The sequence below is a fragment of the Lampetra fluviatilis genome, chromosome 7 (genome assembly GCF_964198595.1).
Source record: "Lampetra fluviatilis chromosome 7, kcLamFluv1.1, whole genome shotgun sequence".
Lineage (NCBI taxonomy): Eukaryota > Metazoa > Chordata > Hyperoartia > Petromyzontiformes > Petromyzontidae > Lampetra > Lampetra fluviatilis.
In genome coordinates, this window is record NC_136281.1 from 13,323,348 (window position 1) to 13,334,906 (window position 11,559).

General features: G+C 48.2%; 1 protein-coding gene across 1 annotated transcript; it reads left to right on the top strand.

The window, feature by feature from the left end:
• Positions 1-1,056: 1,056 nt before the first annotated feature.
• MRPL2 (mitochondrial ribosomal protein L2) lies at positions 1,057-7,397 on the top strand. The gene is made up of 7 exons (XM_078858572.1): positions 1,057-1,275; positions 2,901-3,332; positions 3,912-4,068; positions 4,578-4,693; positions 5,547-5,657; positions 5,813-5,886; positions 6,451-7,397. Exons 2-7 carry the CDS (start codon positions 2,939-2,941, stop codon positions 6,670-6,672), a joined length of 1,074 nt encoding a protein of 357 aa, XP_078714698.1. The 5' UTR covers positions 1,057-1,275; positions 2,901-2,938; the 3' UTR covers positions 6,673-7,397.
• Positions 7,398-11,559: the final 4,162 nt, after the last annotated feature.

Here is an 11,559-nt window from a genome sequence, read left to right on the forward strand (position 1 = left end):
ACTTTACCGAAAGAACCAAGAATATGAATCCCTGCAGTCACGAAAGCTTTGAATCAAAATTGTGTTTTTGTTGTATTTTACCACGTGAGGCCCACGTAGCTATAATGCAAATGACAGCTCAGCGAAGTGGTTCATCATCGTGTGGACATTTAGAGCAAGACAAAATGCTCTCGCTAATGCGAGATGTTCATTCTAAATGTGGAGGGGGGGTAAAAAAAACCAGAGGACCCCGATAAAAATCCACGCGACCAAGGGGAGAGATCGTGACAACATGCAGACTCCCAAGCACACAACAGGGGGGGGGGGGGTCAAGGTCAGGGTCGAACCCACGACCTCCTTGCATACCTGGCAATGGAGTTAACATTCGTCACCGCGGCGCTCAGGGCGACAGAGAACACGAGGCGGAGCTCGCCGATACATCCACACGACTGATCAATGCCACCACGAGATGCGGTGGCATCGGTGCAGACAAATCTATCGCTGTGCTGCAGTTTTTATGCAACCCACAAGCGGCAAATTCACCAATCCCGACATGACCGGCGTGGTGAAGTATGTTGAAATACCCCCCCCCCCCCCACGATTCCGCATGGTGTATGGAAGTCCTCATCTAGCAGTGGAGTGACTAAATGGCCTATAAACGAACAGACGTTTACCCACACTTTACCCCACCAGTCACACCGCTTACACTGTGACCCCCCCCCCCCAAAGACAAAGATCCCCCGTATAGCCTTAGCAGACTGTCGGGGCAAGTGCTGTTAGCGAGCACCTATGAAGGCCGGCACGGCGCACGAGGGGGTGGGTGACCAGCACCACGCCCGGCCGCCTTTGTCTCCCCAGTGGCGATGTTTACACGCCGCACCAGGTACTCATTTGAGGCTGAGTCGACCTAGGGGAGGCCCAGGACCGGTTCAGACAATCGTCACTGGTGTTGGTGGCCGTGAGCGGGAATCGAACCCGGATAGCCGGGTTCGTAGCGCAGCGCAGCGCTAACCACTACACCCACCGCTCCCCACCACTGTGACCCCCCCACCCCCACCACCACCAAACCACGTGGCGCGAATCCTTCCGGGTCGTCATGGCCGCCCCCTGCTAATGCGCACGCGTTGTTCGATGCGCCGGCTCTGACCTTCGCTTTTAAACCAAAAAACATTTCCCCTTAAAGTTTTAACATTTTATTGAGTTATTTTTTTGTCACAACGCGATCCTGTTTTGTTCACGCGCCATATCGCGGTTCTTGCACCCGAGGCTCCGGGGTGTTGGCGAGCGCCGCTGAAGGTGAAGTTGTTGATGTTTGTAATTAACATCGAATACAATATCCGATGCTGTCACCGAGGCCTCGTTTGTTTACGGGTTAAGCGCTGCTTGTTGCTGTGCGCCTACTGAATCACGAATGCCGTCTCGGCACTAAGTTAACGTAGCCCCAAGCCCGTCTGTGCAAACGGCGCGAGAGTTTTCTACAGAGATAGAGGTACTTGCATCGACGTTAAGACCTATCTAGCGACGTTAAGATAGGTTACACGAGATATGCAAAGACACGGAGAGACGTGGGCAGAGGTACACGAGGGGACGCGGAGACGACAAACAAAGAGGCGGGTTCATGGGTGAGGTGGTGGTAACGTGCTCGTGAGATGAGACGCGGGCAGAGACAGAGAGACACACACAAGGACAGAGACACACGGAGAGAGACAGGGGAGAGGGAGACGGAGACGAAGTGAGGAGGGGAAACAAGAGACGAGAGGGACAGGCAGAGAGACGGACAGAACGAGAGCTGTAGAGAGACGGAGGGTTGTCACGTAAACAGAACGTGGCCAATTCGTCACTCGTACAGCACCACCGGTGTGTTGGAGAGCCAAGCCACAACATTTACAATCCGAGTACGACGTTTCGCCAGTAATTACAACTAGCTTCATCAGGCGACCGCCAGATTTGTTTAGGGTGGTGGCGGGTTTAACGACACATTTACGCGCTTTAACCCAAAACAACCTCTTTTTATGGATGATATTGGTCGCGAAAGCCTTCGTGTTAAACAGAGAGACGGAGCTTTGTGTATGTTGAGACTGTCCGTCCCAATGGGGATTTGTAATTTCCGTCCCACTGCCTTAGAGTGTCTCGGCACGGGAAGCATACTTATGGGGGCGGTATAATGATATTTAATTGCAGTCTTTTAAGTTTGTTTGCTCTATGCGACAGCTATCAAATTGAAGGTTGTTCATGAAACTGCTGTCTCCTAGGCTCCGAGTGATTTCCATGCACCGTTGTCATTTGCCGTGTCCCAAATATGAGGCTCAATAGGTCTGTTTTGTTTGTGTTCCAAGGACTGGTGATTGTTCAGCTCAATATTCCTTATACATATACCAATTATAAGACTGTTTATGACAACAGCGGTCGCAAGGCATATTCAAGCAATGCCAACATTGCACCTGGGTGAAATATAACAAAAACCTCTTCGCTCGATTTCATCCACTGACGGAGTCCGGCAGCCCCCCCCCAAGTCATCTGTGCTGTCAATTCCCCACTCCTATTCAAGTGCAGGATCATGACCTTCTTGCCTTTTTGTTTCTCTGCATATGAATGACTGCCTCTTTCTACATAATCAGAATCCAGAATCTTTATACTGGGGGAATCCGATGAGCTATAAAGCTCTTTTTCACAGATGTCTAGTAGAGGCAGGTCAGAAAAAATACTATTAATATGCATGCATACTCTCTACAACGTCTTAAAATGCGGTCCCATTTAGAGACGCCATCTATAAATCCATATTGTGTGTTTCGCATCGAGTACGTCGTTTTTTAAATTAACCGCCCCTCCGTTCTAACACAGCACAGAGCAAGACCGCGATAACCGACGACATCGCTCAATGCCATCCCCACACTGACAGTTCCTCGTGTCTCATTCAACAGCAGCAACCGCTGAGAGGGAGTCGCCTGCAGCCCCAGCCATGTCGCTGTATGCCCTCGCTTCGCGGGGCCTGCGGGCGATCACCCTGGCTCTCCCAACCACCACAGCACGTGCGGGCACCCAGGGCCCGCGACTCCTCGCTCACCACCGCTCCATCACCTCCTCTATAGTCGTGAGTAGCAGCTACAGCAGCAGCAGCAGTAGCAGCGCCGCCGCCGCGTGGTGTCGGAGTCTGGCCGCGCGGATTACGGCGAGGCGAGGGATCCTAGAGAGCGGCCTCGCTGCGAGGGGCGTCGAGGCCATGGCGCTGGGTCCTGCCCAGGGCTTCCACACGACCACGGAGCTCCACGTGTACAAGGCCATCTGGAAGAAGAATAAAACGTACACCATCCGGCCCATCGGCAGGAAGAAGACGGGCGGGAGGGACCACACAGGTGACGTACTACGTGATGGTCTTGTCGTCCAAGGTGGTGGGATGGGGGTCCTTCCAGATTATGGACGATTTCAGTCTATAGCTTCTCTCCGCAACTGTGTTTCTGCCTTTGCCACCAAACTGACTTGGATGCAGCCCAAGTGTCATCAATTGCAGGATGCATTCGTGTATTCACGTTTGTTTATTTGTTGCGTTTGCATTGGCATTGGGATAAATTCTCAATGTGAATAATTTATTCCTGTATTTTTCAAAATACATAAAAATTAAGCCAACAGACTTAAAAATACGAGCTTGAGGGATTAATTTATTGTGTTGTTTTAGTAAATGAATGGATATTACATGGCTCGTGTCTGTCTTGTCAAAGACAAACAGTGAACGAACAATAGCATTATTTATCCAGGAATGCCTCGCCGAGTCGAAAGTCTTTAAAAGGGGGGCTCCTGCATATCGATGTTTGCCTAATTCCATGTGGAAAAAAACTAGAATTCACAGATAAAACCCACCATGCAGACTAAAGAGTGACCTGCTTTACATCTGTAAACTTCTCCCACCCTTCTCGACAACACTGCCCACCCGGTAGGCCGGATCCGAACGCACGGCATCGGTGGCGGTCACCGGCAATGCTACCGCATGATCGACTTCAAGCGGCTGCCGGTGGGATTGCTGGCCGGTCGCCTGGATGAGAACAAGACGGTGATGGAGGAGAAGGTGATGGAGGTGCGCTACGACCCGCTAAGGTGAGTTGGCTCACCTACATCGCACCTCCCATTTGCACGGTTGGCTACGTATGGTGGGAAAGAAGTTAAACATAAATACGTACGATGCAGCATCTGGGACATTTAATGTATTTTAGTTGAAAGTGTTATCCTGAAGAGAGGGCCCATTCGCATAAGGATACGGGTAACAGAGCCAGCACAGCTGAGAACCTGGTTTCGAAGCCATTGTGCACACACACCTTAGATTACACCCGGTTTATGTGCAAATAATTTAGGTTTGGGTGAGCACTGAATTTTTTTTATCCCATCCCACTGAAAAAGCTGGGTGTTTGTCATGGTGAATATTTTTGTCGTGTTGATGAGAGGTCCTCGGAATATTTCATGTCATCTTCGAGAGCAGTTCTTCAACACAATCTGATGATTGTAAGAAGCATGTCGCTTGCATAACATATCCGAGGAGCTTGGCACACAAGACTCGGGTCAGTGTTAGACAGCCACGGTGAGATCCCACATGTCCTATGTCGTTTCAGGTCTGCAGACATTGCACTCGTGGCGGGCGGAACGCACAAGCGCTGGATCATTGCCACCCAAAGCATGCAGCCCGGTGACGTCATCAAGACGTCAGGCTTCATAGGGCGGATGGCAGGTGATGTGCAGTGTTAATTTCACGAACAAAGTTGGTGACGGAGATATTCTGTAATGAAGTGCATTTTCTTTCAGTCAATGATGACAATCCACAAATCGAGGTTCGACTGCAAGTTTCCGGGTTGTCGTCTACTCATCTAAGGCTGTCTAAAATAATTAATCAATGCTGTCTAAATGCCAGCCTGAGACACCAAGTCGCAATGATACGGAGCTGTTGTGCACCCATGTGCATTACAGATGTTCATGGGAGACTTGTACTTGCCTGCATTCATGGCTAATGACATTTAAAGGACCACGCAGCACAGTAACAAATAGCTGTCTTAGATGGGTTGTGTGTGCCTTGGCCCTCCGACACGAGATCGAAACATCGTTAATTAGAAGGAAAAAAAATCCTTTAAAGTGCTCTAGTGACATCACATCGGTGTGATTTGTCAAAATTTTAATGTGTCAATGCAGTGGAATCACGAAAACGCTTGTTAAATGCATTTTAAACTCTTCATTAATGGCGGTTAAATCTCGCGTCAGCTCAGGTTTGTATCTGGAAAATTAAAGCTATCTTGTTGTGTTGCATCTCCCTTTAACATCAACCGAGGAGCCTAGAACATTCTCATCTGCGGCTTATAATGAGCTCATTAGCATAACTCCCGGGTTTTAATGAGCCCACCTCGCCGTCTGCTTTGGCATCCCTTTAAATTGGCCCTTACTCATTCCTTACATCTCACTCCCCTTGCCTGCTCGCTTTCCAATCCGTCAGTTCCACCGCCCCCACCAACTCCCATCTTGCTCCCGCTCGCTCACACCGCCGCTCTCCGTTTGCCACCCCACCCCTGCTCGTCCCCTCTCTCCGTGCGCAGTGCTGGCGCACGAGGGGGACGCTTACCCCGTGGGGGCGCTCCCGGTGGGGACCCTCATCAACAACCTGGAGGTGAAGCCCGGCGCCGGCGCCCAGCTCATCCGTGCGGCCGGTAAGGGCGCAGAATTGTGGGCCATGCCACGGAATCGCATACACCGTCCCAGCCACCCAACCCGATCCCGGCGATTCGGTTATTCGTCGGCAAGTGACGAGTAGCTCCCTCCTACCCCCCAGGCGAAGTAAGACTGTCGTGCGTCTGTGTTGCAGGGACGTGCGGGTTGCTCATCAGGAAAGTGGAAGGAACTGCCATCATCCAGCTGCCATCCAAGCATCAGATTCAGGCAAGAACAGATGTTCAAGAAGACATTTCGGTATCCGCAATAGAGCATACTTAAACGTAATTTTGATTTAAGTTTCTTGTTGGAGAGCCACATTGCTACAGACATGTGGATCAGAAGTATGGAAATGTATGAAGAACTTTGATGGATTGGGGGAAGGCCTTAATCCAGCAGTGGATAGATTCTGGCTGAGGATGATCAAATGGGACGGACCAAATGAAGGTTGTTCATAAACCAGTTTTGTTGGTTTCCGGCACTTTCTGTGCACCACCTTTGTAAATGTGTCTTATTCTAAGGGCCAAAGTTCAATAAAACATTACGTTTTACATATATACCAGTCGAAAGACAGTATTCATGACAATGGTGTTGCAGTATTTTCAGGCAGCGTTAACGACATTTTTCACAAGTGTCTTTTCATTTTAATTACCCACGGCTCTTCGCAATATTATTGCAGGCAAAATATACCACTTTGCTTCGGTTGTTAGACCCCAGCATCTGCACAAGGCGGCAGGCACCAGGCGCGCAGGACGTGCGCTAACCTCCTCTGCCCATCGCGCACCCCTGTAGGTGGCGGAGACATGCATGGCGACGGTGGGCCGTGTGTCGCGCGTCGACCACAACAAGGAGCCCATCGGCAAGGCCGGGCGCAACCGGCGCTTTGGCCGACGGCCGCAGAGCGGCCTGTGGCAGCGCAAGGGCGGCTGGGCCGGTCGCAAGATCCGGCCGCTGCCCCCGATCAAGAACTACGCCGCCAAGGGATCGCTCATCAAGCCCGCCACGCCCGTTTAGCGTGGGACACGGAGGAGTACCAGGGTCTCCGCCTGTCCTGGTTTTCCCAGGATTGCTCTGTGTTGAAGCAGCTGTCCCGGGAAATCTGTAAGTCTTTAATTGGGACATTCAAGACTGCATTTCCGTGCAAGGTCTCTGTCGGTATTGTGAAATATTCTGCTTCCCATTGGTTTTTTTGGTACCTCAGGAGGTGGCAACCCTAGCCACGTGCATATGTACACCAACGCTCGCTCATGCGCGTATCTTGCGAGGCTGAGCCTGTATAATAAACACAAATACGTGACTGATGGTGCAGGCACTCGCGCGCACACACAGTCACACTTGATTCAAGCGTCCGTGTTCGTTGTCCCATGAACGGCAATGGGTCAAATCGCCAATGTGATGCGCTTCATCTGTGTGCACACACTCTAAGGGTAATGTACCTTCGCCACGCTGTCTTGTCATGATATACCGTGCGCCTTTGTGTAGATATCGTTCGGGACTGCAAACACCAAAGGTGAAAATCGAACAAAAAGTTATAAAGGGGGCCAGGCAGCGTGCCAGATGTGGGGCTCGGGTTGTCGGGGGTCAGGGCTATGGCTCGGGTTCGGATGGCTCGTGTCCTCCCAACAATTGGCAGGTTTGCACCACCCTCCGCAAAGAAAAAACAGAACCACTTTTACCCTTCTATCTGGCAACAAAACTGACACCTTTTTTACAAGGAGTCATGTTTACATAGACCACAATACCTGCAGTCATATTGGTATTGTGGTCTATGTAAACATGACTCCTTGTAAAAAAGGTGTCAATTTTGTTGCCAGATAGAATGGTAAAAAAACAGTTTGCATATTTTTACTGGCAAATGAGGTTCCAATGGTGAGAACCACTTTTGTTTATTGGCTTTTCACTGGTGTTTACAGTGCGCTCGCAGGGCATATATCTGTGTGTGTTACACAGCCATTCGTGTGCACGCAACATTTTTGAACACAGACTATTAAACGGACGTTTTATTTCAATGCTGTTGGCAGTTCTATCTTGCAGAGCCATGAGTAACTATGAATAAAACGGAAGCCTGTTTAACCTGCTGACGAATTCCAGGTTTATTCAACAGCGACTTGGATTCATTTGGCGGCGAGCAGCTCAACTCCAGTCCTCGACACCTCCAACGGCCCACTTTGTGATTACCAATATTTTATTGATAACCGAATTAAATCACTGCACACTGATTGCACCCGTTGGCTGCTGGGAATGAGAGCAGCAGTCAGTGTACAGGGGTGGGGTGGCTTCATGACATTGACCAATCCATATTAGGCCAGCGATATAATAGATTGCGGGCAAATGGTATCACCTCCAGTGGCTCCTGGGATTACGTGAACCCAATTGCAATACAGCATCTTTTCTGCGTTTAACAAGTTCCCCCAAGGGATTCAATTTGCACGATTCAGGGACGTGATTACACTCAAGAATCAAATATCTTTTGTAGAATTTTACCTTCTCATGTATCGTTTCTCACTCGGTCTCGATTGCAGCTGAGCTCGCTCCATCAGTCTTTAATGGTATAGAATTTGCATAACCCAAAAATAACGCATTCATAACTTGGTGACACAAGTCACTTGGAAATGAGAATACCCTGGGTCTCGTGAGGTCGGACCTTGTTGAACAGTTAAACTAAACCCATCTTATGCGGCACATATATCACGAACGTTGGGCAATATTAATCTGGGCGTCATTACACATGGAACACACGAATCCAAAACATCGATTCTCATGGGATTTGATTGATGTTCACGCATGTATCAGTATACACCTACATAAACACCACCAATGATGTTTCCTCCACTTGTATTGCTCCTAGTTAAATTGAGAAATGCACTCTTTGGCGTGTTTAACGCCACCAGCCACGGACACCCCAAGTGGAGAGCGTTGAGAATTTCACAGTCCCCATTCAAGTTTAGTTTTTCCCTTAAATCCAAATCGAGCACAATCTGGACTTGTAGAACGTACGTATGTTGAACTTCTTCCGCACCGTATGTAGCCAACCTTGGTAATCGGAGGTGCGGGAATGACTAAACACCTTCCTGTGGAGGGAGCTGGTAGGAACGTTGGGTTGCTCGGTCAATGGCCAGGGTCAACGGCGGCGTGGTGTATTCCGCAAATATGCCCGACTGTGAGGGCGGGCACAAGCCGGCATGAGTAGGTTAAACGTTGAGTTTTATAAGGGCACCACGAGGTGACCAGCCCCTCCCCACCCAGCCCCTCCCAGCCCCACCCCTCACCCAGCCCCTCCCTGCACGACAGACGGACACAATGATCCCCTGTGGGCTGGTGTAACCAGGAGGTTCCTACCAGTAATACTGTCCATAGATTAATGTGATGAATGATTGATATGCGGAAGAGCACTGCGCAATACTGCTACCGTGATTCCCTACTTATAATTGCTAACGATAATGGCATAGTACTTACATCACAAGCATTAGCCTCCTGCGGTAATAGACGACCCCCCCCCCCTCCCATGGACTCTTCTCTAGCCCAGTCGAGACTAATCGAGCTCAGCTTTTACTGCCATCTCTCGCCCGACTGGCATTATTAACTAGTCACCCAGGGCCTTTAATTATCCACGCATGCAAAATTATCCAGTGGGATCGACTCCCTTAATTATGGGTGGTGTGCGACTGCCTACCTCCCACGCCACAATTCTCCAGGTGGGTCAACAATACCCAGTCAGACCCCCACCCCAAAAGTCATTTGCCCCGACTAGGACATCCTTAAAATAACGGCATACACAAGTTAATTTGCGCTGCCGTGGATAAAAAAAAAGTGCATGTTGAACTTCTTTTGCGCCATACGTAGCTCAACCGTACTAATCGGAGGTACAGACTCGTCTGTGGAAAATATCCGCTTTCAATCCCTTCGAACAAATCATTCTCGCACCACAGATTAGCACGGCTGGCTACGTACGGTGCGAAAGAAGTTGAACATACATTCGAATTCCCTTTAATCATTCACTCACGGCCCGAGTCCACCACAGCCATCTCTGGATGTCAAGTCTCTGGATATTAAGTCTGGATGTCAAATGTCTGGATGCCAAGTGCTCTGGGTGAGTGGGTGTCAATTGTCTGGATGTCAAGTCTGGATATTAAGTCTCTGGATGCCAAGTGTCTGGATGCCAAGGCTCTGAATATGACGTCTCTGGATGTCGAGTTGAAGCAGCCGAAACATTTTGCTGCCCTCTCGTGGTTCCTTTCTGCAAATCTTCAATTCCAACGCAAAACCTTGAGCGTTGGATATGTTTAGAGCTGTAACGACTGGCAAACTAAGGCAACGAATCGACCAGCGTTTGTAACCGACTACTTTATTGTGATTTATAATGGCCTGGACCTCCTTTATGAAAAAAATGGCATCCACCACTGCATCGTGCCTTTCCTGATGGCGAGAAACTCCCTACAAGGCACTTCCAACATGACGCCGTTCATGCCGATGTTGTCAATCAGTCGATGATGTCACCAAGGCATCCCCATAACCTCCCGTCCAGCGGCACATGTGTGAACAGAGATGATACTTCCCCCCCACACCAACTATTTGTGTGTCATTCGATTAGTCGAGTAATTGAACCGATAATAATCGTTAAACTTAAACAATTGAATCTCCCAACTCTGAATACAACTAGCTTGTCTGCCCGTCCTCGGACGGAAGCTGCAATATTTACGAAAAAATTGAGCAGAGTATAATTGTATATTGTGTAAATTTAATGGCAGTGATTCTTGCACAAAACTACATCATAAAACACCTCACTTCATGTCACTGTAGCACTGTATATAACTGACCTTCAATTTGTTCAAAATCACTGCTCTCATTCTTTATTCTCTTCTGCTTTCGGTCGCTGGGGTTGAAATAAATTGGAAATCGATACAATATCTGGAAAATCACCGAGAAATGTCAATTTGACCATAATGTAGAAGCATACATTAGACTAACCTTTTGTCTCAAGTGCTGAAGAAATTTTGACTTGAAACTTTCGTGACTGCAGCAAATAATATTATTTGGTTCTTTCGGTAAAGTCACGTAGATAGACAAATAATAAAATATAAAGTGAAAAAGAAAAACGACAAAAAAAACACTAATTTACACTGTAGGCTGGTTTTTAATCGGAGTGAATGTACTGGCAGTCTATAATGTAGACTGTAGCAATGGTTATTAATCTGGGTGAGTGTACTGGCAGTCTAGAATGTAGACTGTAGCCTGGTTCTTAACCTCGGTGAGTGCCAGCACACTCACTCCGATTAAGAACCAGGCTGAGTCTACATTAGTGTTTTTTGTTTAATTTTTTTCTATCTACATGACTTTACCGAAAGAACCAAAGAATATGAATTCTTGCAGTCACAAAAGTTAAGTAAAATGTTTTTTAAATTTTAGTTACTTTATTTTTTATTATTATTATTTTTCTATCTACGTGACTTTACCGAAAGAACCAAAGAATATGCTGAAGAAATACATAGACACCAAATCCACTTTGGTGCTGCGTAGAATTATTTATTACATTCACTTTCAAAGAAGAAACGTCAAACTTAAAGCGAATTTGCGAAAATAAAAATGTCTTTCCGTTCGACCTTCTGCGCCAGTGTAAAAATCCACCCGCTCATGAATATTAATGACGGGGGGGTGGGGGGGGGGCATGTGGAGTGACGTCACGCGCGTTACACACAAACATTCTTGGCTCATTATAGTAGTAACACTACGTTCATTTTCACACAGCTGTATATATTATTGAGAAACGTGAATTTTTAGACCGTTGGAAGTAGCACCATTGCAGGGCCCGCGCAGGTGCTGCTACTTCGGCTCGGCTGCATTTTGCCTTTGCGATTTGTCAAGGTTCAGCCTTTCTGGTTATTTATTTAATCGACCGCCAGA